Source organism: Urtica dioica, chromosome 2, assembly GCF_054948205.1.
Source record: "Urtica dioica subsp. dioica isolate 48M chromosome 2, U.dioica_male_clone48M_v1_H2, whole genome shotgun sequence".
NCBI classification, from domain to species: Eukaryota; Viridiplantae; Streptophyta; class Magnoliopsida; order Rosales; family Urticaceae; genus Urtica; species Urtica dioica.
This window is the reverse complement of record NC_142757.1, coordinates 55,362,952-55,386,283: the sequence shown is the minus strand read 5'-3', so window position 1 is coordinate 55,386,283 and position 23,332 is coordinate 55,362,952. Positions and strand designations below refer to the sequence as shown.

Genomic DNA, 23,332 nt, shown 5'->3' with positions numbered 1-23,332 from the left:
TCCATACTTTCAACCAAAAGAAAAGACTTAGAAATTGAGCTATACTATAGTATTATGAAATCAAATTGGATATTACACTCGCTTTAGGAACGAAAATAGGGTATCTTCTTGAATATGTTTTTTTTCCTAAAAAATTAATAATAAATAAAAACACACGCACTCAATGTGTTTAAATGGAAAAAAAATGAGGACAAACTGTTTTGATATACGAGTTTTAATAACTTGATTCTCTTTCCCATCCTCAAATTGGAAACTGTCACTATGCCTAACCATCACCGTTAAGTCAACTACATACAAATTAAAAAAATAATATTTCATGGACCAAATACTTATTGCGACTTTCATAATGATATATCACAGAAACCATAAACAAAAATTATTTGTTCTCTAGCGATTTAGTATAAATATGATAGTTTGTGCCCATATTTTAAATTTATTTTTCAACTCCAACATGATTGTTATTACTTGATTGTTATAATTGTTGCGTTGTTTCAATTTTGTGGAGAATGTGACGTTTCGAGGGAATCCACATGATTATGACAATTTTGTAAATGGTTCATATCAAAACTCATGAAATATTATGAGCATTGAGCAACGGTTGAAACTTTAAAAAGTTAGATAAAAAGGGTTCTTTTTTTTTCTTGAGTAGCCACTGAATAAATGCCCGGCACTTTTGAATTATTGCCTATATCAATCTATATGGATGGACATGGATGGACATGGATGCCATCAAGTTAGCTAGGCAATAGGTGCCACTGAAATCTCAATATATATATATATATATATATATATATATATATATATATTAACTAATAAGAAAAATAAAATACGGATGAACGATTATGAGAAAAATAAGGGCAATGACTTCACAAGTCTCTCATATGGTTTGGATTCATCGAATTCACACTCGATTTATAAACACCCTTACTTTGTCAATCACGCTCAAGTTAATAATATTGCTAAATCTCTCTCGAGCATCTAACAACCTAAGTATATGCCGGAATATCATCTCTCGATCTCAACTCCTAAAAGCACGGATAACGTTAAACACAAGAACGTACACATGACTCCGCAACAACTTAATCATCTCTAGTCTAGGAATGTATTACAGTAATTTAATTCAAGAGCACGATCAACCTAATCTTTCTCAAACATCATGTCAATTCTAATATCATAAACGAGGTAGCTAATTACATTCAAACATTACGATAAGAATTAAATTAAAAAAGCAAGATGGAGTGAAAATAAATATTTCAATTAAGTAAAAAGAATCCATAACCATAATCAAGACTCGCTACACCATCATCCTCTCGGGAATCAGTTCTTGGCGACGAGAATAACAAAAAAGAAAAATAAATAAAAATAAACCATGAAAACTAAATTAAACAAGTCATAATAAACGAGAGTTCCATAATTAAAGAGAAGAAGATGGAAAAAAGCTTATTTCGGTGGTGGAGGTGATGGTGACGATGAACGGCTCCTTCTCGTTCTCTCTCAATGAGCAAAACAAGTAATGAAAACCTAAAATAAAACCTTACATCTGGTTATGAGAGTTATAATATATATATTTATATATATATATATATATATATATATATTGTTTTAGGTTGGATTGGATCAAATGACTAAAAAACGCTTAAAATTGTGTAATTAACGAAAAAAAATGTTTTTGGGCCACGGTGAAACTGAATAGCTGCGCAGTGATTTTGAATCGGCTATAACTTCTTGCTCCAATGCCCGATTCGCGCAAATACAGAAGATGATGTATTGTTTCTTGTTTCACTCTAAGCTGCTCAAAAATATTTGAATCGTCTTGACTTGCTCCGATTACATCCTTAACACCAAAATACTCTCTCAAACTTGTATATCACTCACAAACACATTAAACACACTTAAAATCACTCGATAACGTGTGAAATTCAAGAAAAAAAATTTAATGTTTAGAAAATGCACCCAGAACCATGAAAATACTCAAAATTTAGTGTGTATTTTTATTTCGTCGGTTAAAATTTATACTTGTTGTGCTATCATTTGATTATGGTGTTGATTTTTTAAAAACCTGAGCTCTCATTCTTGAAAGAAATTCGATTTTTTTACTTGTGGATATTATACTCGTTATCTGAGAAAAAGTCTCGTGTGTTCTTCAAAATAAAAAACATAACTTAGAAGTAACTCGTGAGTTTATAGTTTTATTAAGTAGTTTCATTTGTGGGTTTTTAACATGTCTCGTGAGGATGGATATTTTTTATATTCGCTCATCTTTAGTTAGGTCTCCTTTTTTTTTACTAGTATTTCGTTTGAATTTGTTGTAATAAGATATAGGACTTTCATTTCAAACTCAATTAAATAATGAGACACCTATCATATGATTATGGTGTTGATTTTGAACAACTAGAAGTCTTAGCTCTCATTCTTGAAAGAAATTCGATATTTCTAGTTGTGGGTATTCTACTCGTTATCAAATAAAAGTTCTCGTGTGTTCTTCAAAATAAGAAATAGAATTTAAAAGTAACTCATAATTTTATTAAGTAATTTCATTTGTGGCTTTTAAACATGCTCATAAAGATGGAGACTCTTTATATTTGCTCATATTTAGTTAGATCTCCTTTTTTTTTTTATCGATATTTCGTTTGGACTTGATGTTACGATGTAAAAATTCCATTTCAAACTCAATTAAACAATGAGACAACTATGTTTCGTGTATTACAATTTGAATATATGTGCCTTTGGAGTTGCTATCAACGTAAGCATTAGGGCTAAAACTGGTTCAGTTCGGTTCGGTTTTGGCCCGTTTTACGAATCGGAATCGAATTTTCGATTTTCAAATTTTTGGACCAACCGAACTGAAGTGGTCCAAAACCAAAATTCGGTTAACCGAATTATGAAAATCGATATCTAGTTTGAAAACCAGTTTTGAAAAGTGGTTATCTAGTTCTGAAACTGATTATCCAAAAAATCGGTTATCCGGTCAAACCAATTTATTTTACAATAATTTTTTTACCAATTTAAAAATAAAAAATAAAAATTTGGTTAATAAGTTTCAAAGGTTATCCGATTGAAATCGGTTATCCAGTTCAAATTGGTTATCCGGTTTCAAAATTGGTTATCCGTTTTATATATAATAAAAAAATCGGTTAAATAACCGATAACCGAATTTCCGGATATTCAAAATCGATAACCGATCCAGTTTTATAAACCAGATCCGTTAAGCGAACTGAATTTTTTGGTTTGATGATGTGGCACTAAATTTCGATTCGAGATCGGTTCGGTTAATTTTTGTACACCCCTAGTAAGCATATAAACCAATGTTTGTAAAGAGGGGATTCATTTCTGGTCAAAAAAATAAGCCAAGATGAGGCCCAAAAGAGAGTCTAGAGCAACTGAGCTAACTTACTCAGCCCATTCCCATTATTAGGCAGCGTGTCCCATTATTGAGTTTCAAAAAATAAAATAAAATAGTAACCCCTCAAATTGTCCGTCCCGTTACAAAGTCTTTTTTGGTGTCTATGCGATAAATAATAAAAAAAATCATCTAATTAAAAAAAATAAACCACAGTCATTATTTTTTTTATCATACCATATAATGATATAAAGTGAAGGTAACATTGTTTCTCAGGAAGAAAATCGACTACAAATATAAGATGTCAATATATTTTGGGATATCAATAATTTTCTATGAATTTTTTTAAATCCTCAAGCTTTCAGTTTATGTATAATTGTATTTGTAAATAAAAGTACGTATGATATATTGAATTTTAGTTTCGTATCATATATTCAATTTTATGATAATTCTCACTCGTGGGTTAAGTATTTTCTGATATATAACTTGCCACTTAACTATAAATATCAACAATCCGAACCTTATCGACTCCGCTTAAATAATTTAAAACCACAGCCGCTAATCCGAATGCTGTGTACCCACATACACTTGCGAGTAAAATAAATTGTCTAAAAAAAAGAACAAGAAGCGGTACATCAATAATTTTGCGTGTGACCAAAAATATTGTCCCAATGAGTGAGTTAGGTAGATTAAAGTTTGGTCATATGGTTTGCGTGTACATTAAACAAGGTATATATATATATATATATATATATATATATATATATATATATATGTTAAGGCACATGAGACACGAGAAGTATTTATTGGATCTTATAGTTATGCAACTAAATGCGCACTCAAGCTTTTTAGTCTTTATTTAAGTACATGAGCTTGAGATTTGGTCATCACATCGACAAGTTATAATGAATTAATTGTTCTATACTCCTTCTCAAAAGGATTAATGTCTTGAAGTACTCACAATACCTAAAACTAGTATTTTGTAGTACTATACTGTGCAAACCCTACACATATAGTATATATTAATCCTTACAATTTGAATTATATACCTATAATAGGAATACTATCATTATATATTATGTGCATGTGCTTGTGTTTCCAATTATAGCATGACATTTGAACAATGCTAAGAAGTTCAGTTTTAGGGATAGTATTATATTTTGATAATAATTATATTTTGGGATCGTACAAACGACATTATGAAATAAAAAACTTTTATTAATATGTTGAATTGACTTATTTTATGTAATAGCCAAAGTGTCCAAATGATATGGAACATGTTGTAATATTTTAGACGGTTTGGGCAAATCTCGCAAGATTTTAGCTGTTGTAATATGATTTGCACTAAATTTCTACAACCGATTTATTCTAAAAAATCTTGCCTAATCATCCGGCTTATTGACCTCTAAATATAAAGTACGAATTTGTTTCCTTAGAAGCCTTTTTACGTATCTAGTATTTTTCTTATCTTGAGTGTTTTGTGAGAGTCGAGATAAAACTGTTGTGTTTGTGTGTGTGAATCTTTGTGTTGCTCATCTCGTTTGTTCGTGAGCCATAGAGATTAAATTTTGTAATTGTGTTAATGTTTACGAACAATTTTATAAGTGTCAAACACTTTGGAGAGCGTTTGAGTGGAAATGAGAGAATCTCGGATTAAAAAAAATATGAGTTAAAATTCATAGCTACACGTACGAAAATGTCTCCATACAACTTAACTAAGATGTACTATTTTCTTCCATTTGATAAATGAATAAGTGAACTTTTACTCCACCCAAAAAAAAAAAAGAAAAACCCAAGACATAAATGTGATTATATTCAATCAAGTTAACAATTCTGATTGTTATTTTTACGTTTGTTTAAACTGTTCCACATCATATTACTCTCTATAGTAAAGATTACATAATTTATTCTATAATTTTGCGTGACATGTTTAAAGAGGTAATACATTTTTATCGTATATAGTCAAATCCAAATACTCAAAATCTCGTCCGTGTATTTATAACTCAATCGTATTTATTAGGTCACAAATATAGAATAATGCAGGACATAGATGTGTTAGTATTATTAAATAAAAGCGTATCAATTATTAGCGTGAAAAAAAAAGACACTAAAACGGACGAACTTTGGTGTTACTAAAATGAAAGTTTTGCTCTTCAATTCAGAGGCCACGTGGGTTTGCCTTTCACCTGATCGATTCTTTTATAAAAATTATGCATGACTGAGCAAAAATATTTCATGTGATTCTGATATTTATTACAAACATTATAAGGATAAGTTTATGTACTGTACCTCTGTGTGCATGCGTATATATTGGATAAAATGTAAGCTGTATAAAAAGCATAACTCACTGACCTAACTTTATGATTGAATTGTCTTTGTCAAGCAAAGAAAAGTGAAGAAAGATAAAAAGCATACCCTTTGAATTCAGTGAAGATTTAGGATTCGGAGAAAAAGAAAAAGTCCGAATAATGAATTGCATAACAAAGAATAAAATAGTCTGAGTATATATAACCCTAATAGTCTGAGTATATATAACCCTAATACAACAAAAAAAAGAAATAAATGAAAAGAGAAATAATTTTAAATAAAATAATAATAATAATAATGATTAATATATTATATATACGCTAATATTTAGAAGCCCATTTGCCTTCACTATCCAACCTAAATATAAAAAGATGGAATACTATTTAATTAGCTAGTATGTGTTATATATATATAAAAAATTAATTAGCTAGTACTACATTTTTAAACATGTTTATGGTATGATAATATAAGACCCTTTTGTTTTGCCTATGCATTCATTAATTAAGGCATTAACTATGAAAATGAGAGATTATTCAAATAGTTTTGTGGGATAATCTCAAACCCGGACTCGGATATGTTGTAAAGAAATTAGCGAGTACTCATATGAAGAAATACAACAAAGAGTCTCCATTTTTCAAAAAACGACTGTCAAGAGACATAACTGACAAGTTTGTAACAAAGTGATCTAGGTTTTGAAGGTTTGGATAAATAGTCGTTACCAAACAACAATTTAGTAATGTTGCAATTGTTATAATGCAAATTGCTAAGAAACCGTGTCATCTCCGTTCTTACTCGATAATACGTGAGATCATATTTAAGTGCTTCGATTGCACTTAGAAGATATCTTATTTAAGTGACTAACATTTCCATATCCGCGACATTCTCATAGTTAAACTTAATGAAACTTCTTCCGGACACTATATATAAATAAAATATACTATCTTCCTTAGTTTCTCTCTATTGAGAGACGATTTTTTCACACACATTATTTGCTAATACACATCTATCATGGTATAATTTCAAACTACCCAATAATTTACACCCTTCATCCGCAAAAAAAAATCAATAATGTATGTGATATTGGTTTCTAAAAGAAGGATATATCATTGATATGACCTTATGATCATACAAAGATAAGGCTCTCAAGTGTGGTACTTCAAATCATGAGCATAGCTTTATCAATTCACCATAGACATATATAGGACAGACCATGTGATTAACACTCAGAAAATAGAAGATATGTTAATTATACTAATACTCTAATCTCTATAGTTTTAATTGTATCGATTGTGAATACATGGAATATAGTACAAAACCTTTTCAACATTTATTTTTCCCTTTGGAAATTTGTGGGTACCCCTTTGACTGCATAAAATTAAGTCTCCTTTTTTTTTTCTTCCCTTTCTTCTTTATGGAGAGTCAGAAAAATAATAAGAATTTATCTTTGATTGGATATATTTGTCTCTCCATTATTGTCCCCATATGAGTTAGAGCTCACATCATCTAGTGATTTCTTTTCATATATAATAAAGTATTTCAATTTGAAATAAAAAAAGGGATTTCCATTTTAAAAAGGCAATAGTACCTTTACGAAGTTAGTCTATTGTATTAGATATTGAAGATGTTTTTGGCACCATTTTGATTCAAAAAATTATTCGGAAATAAAGCACCTAACGCACATAGATTACAGAATCTCCTTTATCTCAAACGTCTGATATATTTATCGATGCTAATGATCAGCTTTTTCTTTTTGTACCAACAATTATTATTGTTTACATATTTTCTCATACTAAATAATACCGTTTGTGAATTTTAATTCAAACTCTTGGCGCCTCACAACAAATCAATATTCGTAGTAAAAAGTACAAATTATATTAATGATTTAGTACTCTTTCTAACCATTAATTTGCAAACATATGGTCTATAATTACCTTATTATTTTAATTTAAGGCACTTAATCTGTGGGGCCATGGATCTAAAACGGAGGCCACCCCCGATCTTGTAATATAAATTCATAGTGTGTTCAAGACATAATAAATTATCTAAGTACATAATTATAACAAATTCATAACTAATTAAGTCACTTCAAAAGAAAATAAATGAAGTTAGGCTAGAATGATATGAATATGTAAGAAACTTTATTATTTATGAAGAGTTATAGAAAATGCTGAGACGAGAATATATGAACATTGACTAGGTTAGATATATGTATATATATATACATAATATATATACATATATGTATGTATATATATATATATGTATGTATATAATATCCGCCTTTTTTTAAATTAGAAATATCCTTACATGACGGATTTTAAACATCATGCAACGTATTTTCATCATGTCGGAAAATTTTTGTCCGCCACGGTGATACATTTTATGACGGCCCTTATTTACTATTGTGGGACCCCACGCCGCATCGAAGAAAATCCTCGCCGCGGAGGAATGTTAAGATGTTTTAAGTTTGGACGACATAATAGAACCGTCGTAGAAAATGCTATTGTCGCGGCGAGAATTATGCGACGATGCTCGTCGCAGCTCGATGCACATCTTAGATTTTTAATCATATAAGATGCACAACTCGAAAATTCTATATACATAATTAGAAATATATGTATGTATCGATGATGAATTATGACTGATTTCAAAATTTTCATACAAGCTTACACTATAATGACGTGGACGACGGAAAAAACACCGTCACTAGATTTTTATGTGAATATCTAGATTTTTTTTTTCAGGTGGTGATAGTTTCTTTTTATTCTCCAAATATATAGGAAATGATGAGTCTTTAGGAATATAGTCATGTTATCTTGCTACGACTCTAACGAATTTATAAGGAATTTCATTACTTTATTACAAATATTCAGTACTTTATCATTATAATAATATTTTTTTTTTAATTAATTAGAACTATGTATGTGATCAGCCAAGATGATGAGTTTGATTTTAATTTTCATCATCCGTGTTTACAGAATGTGATAATAAGTCTAAACAGATATCAATCATTACAGCAAAAATCCAGGTAGCAAAATACAATAAAGAATAGTTTTTCTTTTTTTGGGGGCTCGGACAATAAAGAATAATAATAGTGTCATTAGTAAAAAAAAAAAATAGAATGTGCGAGGTCAAATCACGTTGCATGTCATGTAAATCCAAAACCATGCATGTATATTATAGTGCCGCAAACCACGTAGTCAATAATTGATCACTGTCTTGCAAGTAGTGTTTTGGACAAGGGACACTATTATACTTAAAACAGCTATACTTTCTTTTTCTTATTAGAGTAAAAAGAAAAAAAAGAAAAGAAATTGCACATGTATACCTAAACATCATCATCCTCATGCCTCAATATTCTCTATTGATTTGAATCGACATGGAAACCCATATTAAACACAATCTTATGGATGAATTCATGATGATGTATTTAGAAAAATAATTTTTCCATTGCAACAAAAAGAGATACTAAAATAAGAGTAGTTTATTTATCCTTCTTATTATTAACATAGCGAAGGTCATCTCTCTTCTTACGCCTGTGCATGATCGTACGTATCCCATCTAAAATAGTTTTGAAATTAGATCGGAACATTTTAAAATAGCTTAATTTTTTTTATCAGACCCAAACAAATGAAAAATGATCGATGTCGTTCGATTTGATCTGATTTAACTCGTTCTACTAATTTTCTTTTAAGTTGTATAAATTTAACTAGAAAAAATAATTAAAATAAGCAATTCTGAGCTTAAGTATGAACATGCTAACAATTAACATGTTGTACTCAAATTTAATATATTCTTAACTCAAACCTAACTTTAAATACACGAAAAAAAAATTGCTTAACCCGATCTGGTCTAAATCGCATTTTCAACATTTGAAGTTGATCACTTAGAGACAATAAGACCGAACTTTCCTTCATACCCCATCAAAATATGCCAATGACTGGGTCCACTGCTGGTGGGGTGTATTGATACAAGTAATATTGTATAATTTTTAATAGTTAAAATTTGGTTTGTGTTAACATGCAAAAATATAACAACAATTGTCATGGGAAGAATATTAGGCTCCGCACACGCAGTCCATATAAAGGTTTCGGGCAAGATTTTCTCTAAATACAGATAAACCTTAAAAAAAGAGAATATAAATGGGGATGCTGTGTGATAGGTGAGATTTTTGACGTGTACTTCGGTTCTACCTTTTTTCTTTGTTGCTTTTCTTCTTTTTTATAGTGGTGACCGGTGAGTTTGAAAATCATGGGGTGATCAAGCCCATGATATGATAGTTATTTTAAGAGCATTGCTATGTGACACGGGTCACGACCAGCGAACGACCCACTCACATTTTGACACGTGGCACTGTGCTGCCACGTGTCAAAATGTGAGTGGGTCATTCGTGGTCGTGACCCGTATCACAGAGCATTTCCGTTATTTTAAACTTCTTATTTTTGATGAGTGCGTGTTTATTTTATATAACCGCTTTGGAGTTATTCTCTCTAAAGTAAACGCTGAGCATGTGCTCTCAGGCAGTTATTATTTATATTATGATGTGATCATGTTTTCTTGGTTTTGACTATTCTTTGGAGCTATAAGTTTCTTTTTTCTTCGAAGTTCTACTCGGTAGAGTTTATTCTTCCCTTATGAACGAGCCGTTTCTTAAAGTTAATAAGTCTTCGGACCTATTTGACTCGGACTCAATGCTGAATTCTTACTATTTTCGGAAGTACCGAGGACATGGACTGTGCTAATTATATGATTAACAACTTGTAAAATAATAAAATAAATATATGTTTCAATCGTAAAAAAATGATTTTTTTTTTTTTGCTAATTTTTAAGAAGAAGAAAATGGTGAGAGTGAGACTGTCATTATGTCAATATAGTAGAAATCATACGTGATTGTTTTATTATCCTATACAAATATCGTGTGAATATGTACTAAGTGGACTTTTTAGTGGATATTTTTTTTATAAGAAAAAGCACATATACGGATTCATCTGAGTCACGTCTAACCCGATTTTAGGTCCACTGTTCCACCACTCTCACTCACCACCTAAAAAAAAACCATGACTTCAATACACTTTCTCAATTAAAAAAAAAAAACCATTTCTCAATCTCTCTCCGACTCTTTGTGCATTCATAACTTCAACACCGATTTCAAAACCTAACTCTATATTCTGATAAAATTAATAAGAGAAAAAAAAATATATTATTTGCCTTTCTCTTTCTGGGTTTTACTTCAATATCAATTTCCCAACTTGGGTTGTCTCTGAATTTATCTCAAACCACCGAAAGCTCAAGTCTTTTATTCGTTGTTGAAATAAAGCTTCAATCTTTATTCTCTCTCTCTCTCTCTCTCTCGCATGGCATTTCTGAGCTCGTGAGTGCTTTGAGCTCGCTGTGTGTGAAAATGGCTGCTTCGGGTGGTTCTAATTACAGGAATGGAAGTCAGAGAGGGTCGCTGAAAGCAGATAACAAACCTCCTTCCGTGAACTCTGCTCCAAAAACGACGCTGAAATCGAAGTCTTTGCCCTTTTCTTCTTCTTCATTTGGGCCTCGTCGGAGCAGTACCGGCTCTATTGGTGGGTCCCACTCGGCTTCAAAGGACGATTGCTCTGGAGGTTTGTGTGTGTGTGTGTGTTTTTTTTTCTTTTTTTTTTTTTTTGTCATTATTGGGATGAAGAAACATGTGTGATTTGAGATCTTAGGTTTGACATTTGTAATGTGATTATTGCTGCGTTGGGTTTGTGATTTGCGGAATTGATTAAGCAAAATCAAGAATTTAGGTCCCTCTATGGGTATCCAAAATCAGTTATGGGAACAGATTATCTCGGCTGGTATATTACATTCTTTTTTTTTTTTCTTTCTTAAAAGGGTCAAAGAATCACTACATAATAGAATGATGATCTCAATGTTTATAATACATGTACTTTTTGTGTTTAAAATTGGTAGAAGAAATAAATTTTCCATATACTCTGTCATCATTATAGTCCTAACCCGTATTATTGTCTGGGCAGGTCTTCTAAGTCAACATACTGGTTCGCATTTTTCAAATCTGACCTTAATTGCAAATGAATTCCCTAATATATGTTGTATGTTCATGTATATATAGTTTTGGGAAGAGTTCGAGTGGCTGTAAGACTGCGACCCCGAAACTCGGAGGAATTGGTATCCGATGCCGACTTTGCTGATTGTGTAGAGTTACAACCAGAGGTATATATATGCACACATATAAATGTCTTGATATATCTCTATAGCTTCAATACCAAATTATATGGCTCTCAAGTAATTCCATATCTTCAACTTATTCGTATAGCTCAAAAGATTGAAGCTGCGTAAGAACAACTGGGATGCCGATACGTTCGAGTTCGACGAAGTTCTGACCGAGTTCGCGTCTCAAAAGCGTGTCTACGAAGTCGTGGCAAAGCCGGTCGTGGAGGTATGTAAAAAAAAGCCCCCGAATTTCAACGTAGCAAATTTCTAGTAACATGCCTTGTTTTTTTTTTATTTTTTTTATTTTTTTATATTATTATATATATAATCATATATGTTTATATATTTGGCAGAGTGTGTTGGAGGGTTATAATGGGACGGTGATGGCGTATGGGCAGACTGGAACGGGTAAAACGTATACACTCGGGAGACTTGGAGACGAAGATACCGCTGCTCGTGGTATTATGGTCCGCGCCATGGAAGATATTTTATCCGATATCTCCTTAGAGACCGACTCGTTGTCCGTTTCTTATCTTCAGGTATATGCATATTTCTTTGTATATACTTTTCCCTGTAACCGTGACTTCTTGTTTCATGCTCTTTTACTTCTCGGATATTACGCGCCTTTAGTAATTAGGAGCTGAACAAGATTCCCTGTTTTGTGATATGCTTTGATATATTGGTAATTTTTTGACATTTTGTTTTTTTAGTATGTACTTTTATCATTGTTTCGTGCTTTATTACTTCTCGGAATATGATGGGCTTTTAATAGTAACTAGGAACGGAAAGAAATTCCCTTTTGTCTCTCAGACATGATGATAATTTTCTGGTGTGATTCATAACAGTTATATGTATACATATATATTTATTTTTCTTCCTCTTTTAATGGGTATTTGCAGCTTTATATGGAGACGATACAAGATCTTCTTGATCCCTCAAATGATAACATTGCGATCGTGGAAGACCCAAAAACCGGTGACGTGTCACTACCCGGGGCTAGCCTAGTCGATATCAGGGACCATCAGAGTTTCATGGAGCTTTTGAGGCTCGGAGAAGCGCACCGTTTCGCCGCAAACACAAAATTGAACACCGAGTCGTCTCGTAGCCACGCGATTTTGATGGTAAAACACCAAAGTTTAACACTTTTTTTTATCATTTTCAGGGGATATAAGTTTGGATCTTTAACTAATGAAGTCTACTGTAACAGGTACAAGTGAAGAGACATGTTAAGAAAAAAGATCAAAGTACTTCGAATGAAAATGGAAACTCTCAGGCAGTTAAAAATCTTAAGGCTCCTCTAATTCGGAAGGGCAAGCTGGTCGTAGTCGATCTCGCCGGTTCAGAGAGAATAGACAAGTCGGGTCGGTGTATTAGGATTTAAACTTTTAAACATCTTATAGTTTATACTCTTATATTATTAGGTATCTATTATTACAACGATGTTGACTTGAGGCTGGTTTTGCAGGTAGTGAAGGACACACGTTAGAGGAAGCGAAATCGATCAACTTATCGCTGAGTGCGTTAGGGAAGTGCATCAATGCTCTGGCCGAGAACAGCGCACACGTTCCGGTACGAGACTCGAAGCTCACGAGATTGCTCAAAGATTCGTTTGGAGGTAAGAAAGACGAAACTTCTCTCTGAAAAATTACACGCACTAAAGTAGCCAATTTTGATGATGCGACAACTAATTAAAAGAAATTGCATCCCGATTCTATCCTTTTTTTTCGCAATTGATGTTAACCAACATATACCTTTATAGACTGTTATTAACCAATATTAACCTCCAAATTTGGAGGTATATAGTTTCGAATGGTTTTGTTTTTTTTTTTTTTTTTTTTTTTTTACTTGATCTGATTTTTTCCGTACATGCGTGGTTTTCCTCGATTTCTAAGGGTTTTTTTTTCTTTTTTAATTGGTAGTCGATAAGGGTAATTCTATCAGCCTTATCTTGTTCAATTTAGTAAATGGCTATATTGCAATATATACAAACTGTTGGCTACTTTGCAAAACTCAAATTTCAATTTAGCGATTTTTTTTAAATTTTTTTTTTGTTTTTTTTAACTAATTGTGGTTATGTTACAGGCACGGCAAGAACTTCGTTAGTGATTACCATCGGCCCATCACCGCGCCACCGAGGAGAGACGACCAGTACTATCATGTTCGGGCAAAGGGTGTGTGTTTTTCGCCAAGTAATTTGAGCCCATATATAGATAGATAGATATATATAAATGCCGACTTAATTCTCTCGTCTGTTTTTTTTAGGCCATGAAAGTGGAAAACATGTTGAAACTGAAGGAGGAATTCGATTACAAAAGCTTGTCGAGAAGCCTCGACATTCAGTTGGACAAGCTCATGGCTGAGCATGAAAGGCAACAAAAAGCGTTCAAGGACGAACTCGAAAGATTGGCTTTAGAGGCCCGAGATCAGATATCCGAGGCCGAAGTGAGTTATTCCGAGGCATTGGAGGTATGTGAAATTTTGCTTTTTTAAAGCCCGATCGAACGAACTTATTGTGATCAATGTTTCTTTTTTTCATTCATTTCATGTAGAGGGAAAGATTGAAGTATCAAAAAGACTATATGGAGTCGATAAAGAAGCTCGAAGATCAGTTGATGATAAATCAGCGAAGCCACGGGAATGAAAAAATCGCAAACGGGACGAGAGATGATAGTGCCAAAGTCGTCTCTAACAAAGAGGTACCAATTGAATTGATTTTTTTTTTTTTTTTTTTTATAAATAAAACAAAACTAATAATAAAAACCTTCTGTATATAGATTCACACAAACCTACAAATTTTCCCATCTGTACCTAGTGTTTCAACATTCACATTGAATGGTCTTAACAATGTGATGTCCAAAATAACCGTAAAGAACCACCATTTAAATATGATAATTTGTAACTAAGATTAATGATAACATGTTTATAGTTAAATTTGTAAAATAAAAAATAAATAATCTTTCAAACAATTCAAACCGGATCGGACTGGCCTGCAACGGTTCAATTCGGTTCGGTTCGGTCCGGTCCGGTTAGGGTTTTTTTTTCTTCTTATTTGGTCTTATCAATGTTTTTCAAACTGTTTAAGACGTCCGGTTTAAAGATCTAAAAAGGCAAGCTAAAAAAATTCCATGCTATTTCACAGAATCTATCAGCTATAGAGGAAATTGCAGAACTGAAGAAGAAGCTCCAGAGAGAGGCTCATCAAAGGAAGGTCGCCGAAGACGAAGTTTGTTCCCTAAGAAACCAACTTTCACAATGGAAAAGGTCTGAGGTATATAATTATTCCCTTCTCTCTTTCTCTTTCTGACTTTTATTTCACCTTTTCAATTCTGTTCTTTGTCCGAACCCAACACAGTTCTCGTTTTCATGTCCCGGGTGTGTTATTGTTCCAAAATAGGCAGCGGGTAATTCCGAAATCGTCAAGCTTCGGAAAATGCTTGAAGACGAGGCCCATCAGAAAGAGAAACTAGAAAACGAAATTGCCGCGCTTCAAAGTCAGTTAATGCAAATAAGTTTCGAAGCTGACGAGGTAAAAAAAAAAAGTTGAACTTGCTTATGTAAGAAATGACCTTTCATTGTTGTGTAAAAATTATTATTAATTTTTTTTTTCAGACAAGGAAACAGCTCGATATTAGTGAACCCGGAAGAATTCTCGGTGGCCTAGACTCACTGATGGATCAAGTTAGGAATACACAGCTCAAGGAATCAGGAACCGAAGAGAAAGCTTCGATAGCCAAACTCTTCGAGCAAGGTTTTAGGCTCGATCTCCTACAATTCATATCGATTTTCCCTTAATTATATAAATATATAACACAAAATCACTTTTTCAGTGGGATTGCAAAAGATCTTGTCGTTGCTTGAAGCCGAAGACGCCGATGTTCGTATCCATGCTGTTAAAGTCGTGGCGAATCTTGCAGCCGAAGGTAAGAATCGCTCGATCACCTTGTTCATAAAACTTTTTCAGAGCCAAATTTTAGAAGTGCCAATTTATTTTTTATTTTTTATTTTTATATGTACTTCAGAGTCGAACCAAGAGAAGATCGTGGAAGCGGGCGGTCTAACGTCGCTTCTGATGCTACTCAAAACATCGGACGATGAAACCATCCACAGAGTCGCTGCCGGTGCCATTGCCAACCTTGCAATGAACGGTAATAATAAATATAAAAATAAATAAATAAATAAGACCATGATTTTGTAAGGGGTGTGAACGGTCCGGTCCAATTTAAAATCAGTCTCAAAACCGGACCGGACTGTTTTAAACGGTTCGGAAAAATTGAGACCGGAGTCACGGACCAAACCGTTTTAAGAAAATAAACCAAACTGAACCGAACCGGACTGGTTTACGGGTTTTAAGTTTTTTTTTTTGCACACTTTTGTTTTATCTTACTACCACGGTTTCAATCTACCGATGTTGATCTCTGAAAATAAATATATATATATATATATATATATATAATTAATAATTATTTATTAATCAGAAAGCAATCAGGAGCTGATAATGGCTCAGGGCGGTATCGGATTATTATCGATGACAGCGGAGAACGCCGGAGACCCGCAGACTCTTCGAATGGTCGCCGGAGCTGTGGCCAATCTCTGTGGAAACGGTAATACTAAACCATATACTATATTGCTATGATTAGTTTGGCTTTTAAGCGCAAATAGTCCTTGGAACTATTTTTTATTTTTAAACTTTGGTAGCATTAAAGTCCTTTTCGAAAATAAATTAATTTTTTCATAAATTAAATAATACCTTAAAACATATTTAAAACACCTAATAAAAGTCCAATTCTTATATATTTTTTAGAGTAAGATCTGTGTTAATGTGACTTTTTAAAAGTATAAATGAGTTATTAGATTTGTATATATGTTTTAAGTTGTTTAGGTGTTGCGTTTGATAAAAATTAAATTAAAAAATGACTCAAACTATTTCAAAATCAATCACCTATAAAGGTCACTTTGCTCCCCCAAAAAAAAGGAAAAAAAAAGTTCCTGAAATTCAATTGAAGCAAGCGAAAATCGGGTGGTTGTGATTCAGATAAGTTACAGACGAAGCTTCGTGGGGAAGGTGGAATAAAAGCGTTGCTTGGGATGGTCAGAAGCGGACACTCTGATGTTCTCGCTCAAGTCGCCCGTGGAATCGCTAATTTCGCTAAATGCGAATCTAGAGCTTCTACACAAGGTATACACCAGATTATTACCTCTATGTTTTCATTGAAAATAAATTAGGGTGTTGTAGTTGTATAGCCAGTTGAAAATAATGGATTTGTAAAAAAGATAAGGTTTATCTAAAATTAGTAAAATAACAAAATTTACAAAACGTACAAGTATTCAGATGTCTATAATTTTTTTGACCATGTCAATATTTTTTTTGACAATGATAAATTTATCTTTTATAATTAAAAAAGAAAAAGATTGGCGATTTTGTTAGCTACTAAACTTCGGCTATCTAGCTAGTAAATTAATTTCAAATGGTGCTATTTTGTCTAATTATTTCGTATTAATATTATCAGGGAGCAAGAACGGAAGGTCTCTATTGATCGACGACGGTGCACTTCCGTGGATCGTACAGAACGCCAACAACGAAGCCTCGGCCATCAGACGCCACATCGAGCTCGCCTTGTGCCACTTGGCGCAACACGGTGCGTACGATCTTTTTTTTTTTTTTTTCCTTTCTATCTTGATAATGGACCAAAAAGAGATTTAGGGTTTTTTTTTTGTGTGGGCGGTGCAGAAGCGAACGCGAGAGACATGATCGGCGGAGGAGCTTTGTGGGAATTGGTCCGTATATCTCGAGACTGTTCGAGAGAAGACATTCGAAACCTCGCCCAAAGGACTCTCATTTCCAGCCCCGCTTTCGTCGCCGAGCTCAGGCGACTCAGGATCGACTTTTGACATTATTATCATGATTTTTTGTTTATTCATATATTATACATTGTGTAGTCATATTTTTTACTCACCCCAAGCTTTCAAGTAGTTCATTAAGTTGTTTGTTCTGGATTGATTGGTGTCGTTTATATGATCAGTTTGTATATTTTTGTTGTATAGAATAGAAAGTAGGGAAAGGTGATCATAAGAAATATATATCTCCTTATTAATCACCGTAACAAATAATTTGAATGCCCTTGGAAGGGCCTTTCTTCTAATTTTCTGTTATTGGTATATGCTAATATTCTGCATAATTTATTGTCATATATTTAGGATAAAGATTGACACGTAGACAGAAATTATCGAAGCCTCTCTTATTGTATCCGAATTGTCATATACTAATAATAGTGGAAGGAATTTGCAAACGTTACTATTATTAATTAACGGTGTTTGTCATATGTAAGTCTAAAAAAGCGTCCAATCTAATATATGGATTCGATGGTGTAAGATAAATATAAAATGCAACACTTTTTGCATGCTTATAATGGGTTACGTTAAATGAAAGTTTTATCTTCCTTTTTTTAACCAACTCATTTGTTTGCTAATTGCTTCACACATTGAACCCAGATTGTCCGTCTCATTATCATGTCTCCTTCAATGTCTCCCAATAAAAATAAGTCACGCCATCACTTTTGAATTAGATTTAAAAAAAAAATGTTTATAATGAAAAAAAATTGATGACATTGTTTATAGAATCCAGATTCATTTCATTACACCTACAATTGATTATTATCATTTAGTGGGTCTAACATTTTAAAGATAAGAAACTTGGGACATGAGAAAAGAGTTGTAAGCGAAAGAATTATTCCATAAAAGGATAGGTCACAATTCATAAAAGGACGAGAATGATTTTGGCAACCAACGACAATGATTAAAGCATCTGTCGAACTCATAGTATCAAAATAATGACACAATAATAGATATAATAGTACTAGAATATAATTGCCCGTATATATATCCAAACAAAAAAACAGATGATAATTTGTTTTCTTTCTTTCTTTCTTTCAACACTTCAACTTCATGACATATATCTCTAATTTTAATAGTGAGTTGACCATGAAAAAAACAAAAGTGGTAGAAGAGGATTCAGAGAATCGGATATTTATATAAAGCAAAAGAAAGGACCATAAATTTATAGTATAAGAATCTCATGAGATACGACACATTTATAGTATCGAATCCAGAGAGAGTGGATAACCTCATCTCATGAGTCATGACTCATGACTATATCTCTATATCTGTATGTATCTATAGATGTTGTCTCTTGGGTTCAGAGAACCTGTACTTTGTAGCTCATTGGTCTCTTTTTTTTCTTTTTTCTTCTCTCATTGTGGGCATGTAATGAAAGTGTTCACTTCAAGAGAGCTTTGATTTGTGCCTCGTGAAACAGCTTGTTCAGAGCAGTGCACGTGTATCGCAATACCTCTCTCTCTCTCTCTCTCTCTCTCTCTCTCCCTCTCTCTCTCTCTCTCTCTCTCTCTCTCTCTCTCTCTCTCTCTCTCTCTCTCTCTCTCGTTGAAACATGTTATGTCATGGAAAACTCTCAGCCCATACCTCTTTGCTCAACCTCTCTCTCACACGCACACGTGAATTACTAATTAAGGGTTTTTAGGTTTTGACCACTTTATTTACAGTGTACAGACACAAACATGTGTATATATATTTTAAATATATATAATGTATAAGTAATAAATACTATGTCCAGGAATGAGAAGCAGTTTTATTATATGTATATATATGTATATATATATATATGTATATATATATATATATGTATATATATATATATATGTATATATATATATATATATATATATGCACTAGAAGAGAAGAGACTTGTACTATATTTTGTTATTTGTATTCTTCAGTTTATTAATGTATGGACGAATGTACGAATATGAATGGGAATGCAAATTATATGAGGCGATATGGATATATAGAAGCTGAAAAAACCATAAGTTAATAAGACGGTCAAGTCATTTAAAATACGATGACAATAATTATTCGACTAACTCCACCATGAAATTCATCTCATGAAATATACAAAACAAAAAAAAAAAAAATCCTTTCCTTTCCCAATAATAATCAACATCATCTGATCAACTTAAGAATTTTAAACAATAATTTAAAAAAAAAAAAAAAAAAACTAACCATCGTCTTACTCATACTGCTCTAATAAACATCAAAAATACCAAAACACAAAAACCACAACATAGAAAAACAACTGAAAATTAAAAAAAAAAAAAAAAAAAAAAGAACCTTCTGATCATCATCATCATCAATATCACTACAACAGACGTGACTACCTGAACATTTACCATACATACATACATACACACACACATATATATATATATATATATGTATATATAATGCACGTCCACATTTATATTTCTCCATCCGAATATTCTGTTCTAGTTCCTAATGCTCTCTCGCTCTCTCTCCCCTCTATCTCTTAGCTAAATATGATCAATAACCGGAATATGAGAGAGAGAGAGAGAGAGTGTAAGATAAATGACCAGACCTTGATGACGTGGACAACCACCACAATCAGTACGGCGGCGGAGGCCGAGCTCCAGCGGAGGAAGGCCAGTAAGGCTGCTGATGATGATCCGTCGGCATATGAATCGAGTTCAACAGATTCTGCGGCAACCCGTGAAACCCCGCCGCCGCCGCCGAAGAAGAAGACGAATTCTCCGCCATCAAATGCTGAGGCGGCGGCGGAGATCCAATCTGCGCGTCGACCTCCGGTCCGCCGCCGTGGGACCCACCGACGGCGTCGTCGAGAGGGAGGCGCTCGTAGGCGGCGTTGCTGAACGAGGCCGCCATCACCACGACGGGCCCCGACGCCAGGAGCGACCCGACCACTGACCCGCCCACCACCTGCCCCTGTCCTCCGGCGAGGTAGATCGTCAATCCGGTCGCCGCCGGTGGGGCGGGCGGCGGAAGGAACGAGCCGGCCAGGGACAGGATCTCGAAGCGGCCGTGGAGGGTCACCACCGCTCCCGGAGAGGCGGGCTGGCGGAGAGTGACGTTGGCGACGGTGCCGGTGCCGGACATGATGCAGACGCCGCGCTGGCGGCGGCGCGCGAAGGTGGCGACGGAGTCCACGACGTCGCAGCCGTCGGCGATCTCCATGACGTGGGTTCGGAGCGCGTTAGCGCTGTCTCTGGTGATGATGATCGGCGGCTTCGGCTTGTTTTTCGATCCGGCGGGGCGGCCTCGCGGCCGGCGAGTCATCCTGTCGCCGCTGCCGCTCCCGCCGCCGCCGTCGTCGTCGCCGCCGTCGTCTCTTCCGGGGCTCTGATGGTGGTCCTCTTTTCCGGCCGAGGCCGGGTCGTCTTGCTGGTCGTGGAATTGCTGCTGGAAGTGGAAGTCTCGCGTGTTGAACGGCGGTGGAAGAGAATGAGCGTCCATTTTTAATTATGATCTCTTCTTTTTTTCTTTTTAATTTGGAGGTTTTAGTGTTGATGATACAAGACAAGAGCTAGAGAGCTAGAGAGAAAGTTAGAAGAAGAAGAAAATATAGTTAATGATCTCTTTCTTTTTCTCTATGGTATGGTACTACTAAAACCCTAGGTTTTTTTTTTTTTTTTTTGGTGGAACAATATTGAGTTGATTTTTGAAGGAAAAAAAGAAAAAGAAAAGAAAAGAAGAGAAATTTGAGTTGACTTGGTCTCTATCTACTAATTGTTAGCTAGAATTGATCTACACAGAATAATAAAAAAAAAGAGTGAGTAGCTAAACCCACCAAATTCCCAGCTGAAACATATGATCAATTGCCTATCTTTCTTCTTTCTTCTGTTTCTTCTTCTTCTTCTTCTTCTTCTTCTTCTTCTTTCTTCTCTAATGGATGGATATTGACTAAATATAGTATGAGAAATTGAACATGATATGTGTGGGAGTGTTTGAATGTTTTGGGGGTTGTTTGTTGGAAATTTGGGAGAGAAAGAGAGAGAGAGAGAGAGAGAGAGAGAGATGAAAATAGGGATGTAACTAGCAAAGGGCTTGCTTTGAAGGTGTTAAGTGTTGGGTTAGGGTTAGATTGGTTTTTTTTTAAAAAAAATTTAAGAAATAAATAAAAATGAAGAATGAACAGAGAATAGGTAATATAGATCGGAGGATGGATGGGTTTTGTTTCGGTAGGACTGCGTGCTCATGGGCGGTGGATGGGTCCCCACTTTCTCTCTCTCTCTCTCTCTCTTCATACATACAATATTTAAATTATAATTAATATTATTACACCCCTCAATAATTTTGAAAAAAAGTCCACATATTCCTATCCTAAGCACTACTAACTAATAATCGTCATCTCCCAATTTCATTTCCCTCTCATCTCCATTGTTTTTTGTCCTCTAGTGTTTTCAGCTAATATAAACCCTGAATTTGAATTAGCTTATGGTAATTTTTTTTATTATATATATAAATTGTCGTGATTAGATTTATGACGAAGTTTCACCTTTCCCTAATCTGCGCACAGTTATTAAAAGGCTTCAATAATTATTATTATAACTTATTACTATCTCTTTAGTCGTAGTTGCAATCATAACTTGGGCTCAACAGATGAGGGAAAACATTATTATTCCTTTGATAGTTATAATTATACCTCACTTTGAATCGATGATCATTGATCAGTCAGGTAATTTTTTTTCCCAGCTAACTCGGAAATATTTAAACCTACCCATGACTAAGCTAAAAGCTTCTAAACTAAACTAATATAGAAAAAGAAAAAGAAAAAGCAATAAACAATTTACAATTCGTCAAACATACAATTTATTTATAATAATGAACTAAATGTTTTACTTAAAAAAAAATGAACTAAATGTAGACGTAGACTAGACAGGCATAACTAATATATAATATACACATATATATAGATATAAATTAATTATATACATTTTTTTTGCATCAAATAAATTATATACACATATATCTATGTCTATGTGTATGATTCAATTTTCCATGACCCACATGCACCACAATGGGGTCTCTCAAATAAAAAACCTCAATCTTTATCTCTAAATTTAAAACCCTTAGCATAAGTGGAGGTCCAATTGCTTTTAAAAAAAGAAAACAGTCTGCCACGTGGCACATCCCCCGCTCATCTCGGGTCGATTCAAAATTAAAATACTTTTTTTTTTATTCTTTTTATTTTAATAGGAGAACTCGGTTTGGTTTCAGCTATCTTAATTTATTCTCCATGATGAACATCGTCAATTACTTTACCTAATTGGTCCACAAGTACATAGTATTATTAGGGGAAAGAAAAAGGAAACCAACCCTATATATGTTCACCAATTAAAGTAGAAAATATAGACCACTCTACTAATAAGTAATAACCATTCGTGTGTGCTTTCATTTATATTTCAACATCAATCAAACTCAGAAAGACAAAAAGTCTTTAGTAACACTTGTCCTAAAAAAAAAAAAAATTGGCTTAATATTTACTAATTCTTAATTATCATATTTTTTAAGCGTGTTTTAGAAATCTAACCAATATCAAGCAATTTCCCTACTAGGTAAGGTAGTACTAGCTAGAGAGAGAATCGGTGCTCTATA

The 23,332-nt window shown here is 33.7% G+C and overlaps 2 protein-coding genes across 2 annotated transcripts; one reads left to right on the top strand and one right to left on the bottom strand.

Moving 5' to 3' along the window:
- The first annotated feature begins 10,751 nt into the window (after nucleotides 1-10,751).
- Nucleotides 10,752-17,991, top strand: ARK3 (armadillo repeat kinesin 3). Its single transcript, XM_089630409.1, has 19 exons — nucleotides 10,752-11,259; nucleotides 11,751-11,851; nucleotides 11,955-12,077; nucleotides 12,205-12,390; nucleotides 12,751-12,972; nucleotides 13,059-13,212; nucleotides 13,317-13,466; nucleotides 13,934-14,022; nucleotides 14,114-14,317; nucleotides 14,401-14,547; nucleotides 14,991-15,119; nucleotides 15,246-15,377; nucleotides 15,461-15,599; nucleotides 15,679-15,771; nucleotides 15,871-15,996; nucleotides 16,327-16,452; nucleotides 16,884-17,027; nucleotides 17,359-17,487; nucleotides 17,580-17,991. Exons 1-19 carry the CDS (start codon nucleotides 11,049-11,051, stop codon nucleotides 17,738-17,740), a joined length of 2,766 nt encoding a protein of 921 aa, XP_089486535.1. The 5' UTR covers nucleotides 10,752-11,048; the 3' UTR covers nucleotides 17,741-17,991.
- A 1,761-nt stretch (nucleotides 17,992-19,752) lies between these two features.
- On the bottom strand, nucleotides 19,753-21,843 carry LOC149405868 (Putative AT-hook DNA-binding family protein). The gene has a single exon (XM_089604058.1). The coding sequence runs from the start codon at nucleotides 21,188-21,190 to the stop codon at nucleotides 20,324-20,326; it is 867 nt and encodes a 288-aa protein (XP_089460184.1). The 5' UTR covers nucleotides 21,191-21,843; the 3' UTR covers nucleotides 19,753-20,323.
- Between the last annotated feature and the right edge of the window lie 1,489 nt (nucleotides 21,844-23,332).

Bases quoted from the DNA above. Each gene is read 5' to 3' on its own strand.
- ARK3 (XM_089630409.1), top strand. From the start codon at position 11,049: ATGGCTGCTTCGGGTGGTTCTAATTACAGGAATGGAAGTCAGAGAGGG. The intron at 12,391-12,750 runs GTATATGCATAT...GGGTATTTGCAG, and splicing joins TGTCCGTTTCTTATCTTCAG to CTTTATATGGAGACGATACA. The intron at 15,378-15,460 runs GTAAAAAAAAAA...TTTTTTTTTCAG, and splicing joins TAAGTTTCGAAGCTGACGAG to ACAAGGAAACAGCTCGATAT.
- LOC149405868 (XM_089604058.1), bottom strand. From the start codon at position 21,190: ATGGACGCTCATTCTCTTCCACCGCCGTTCAACACGCGAGACTTCCAC.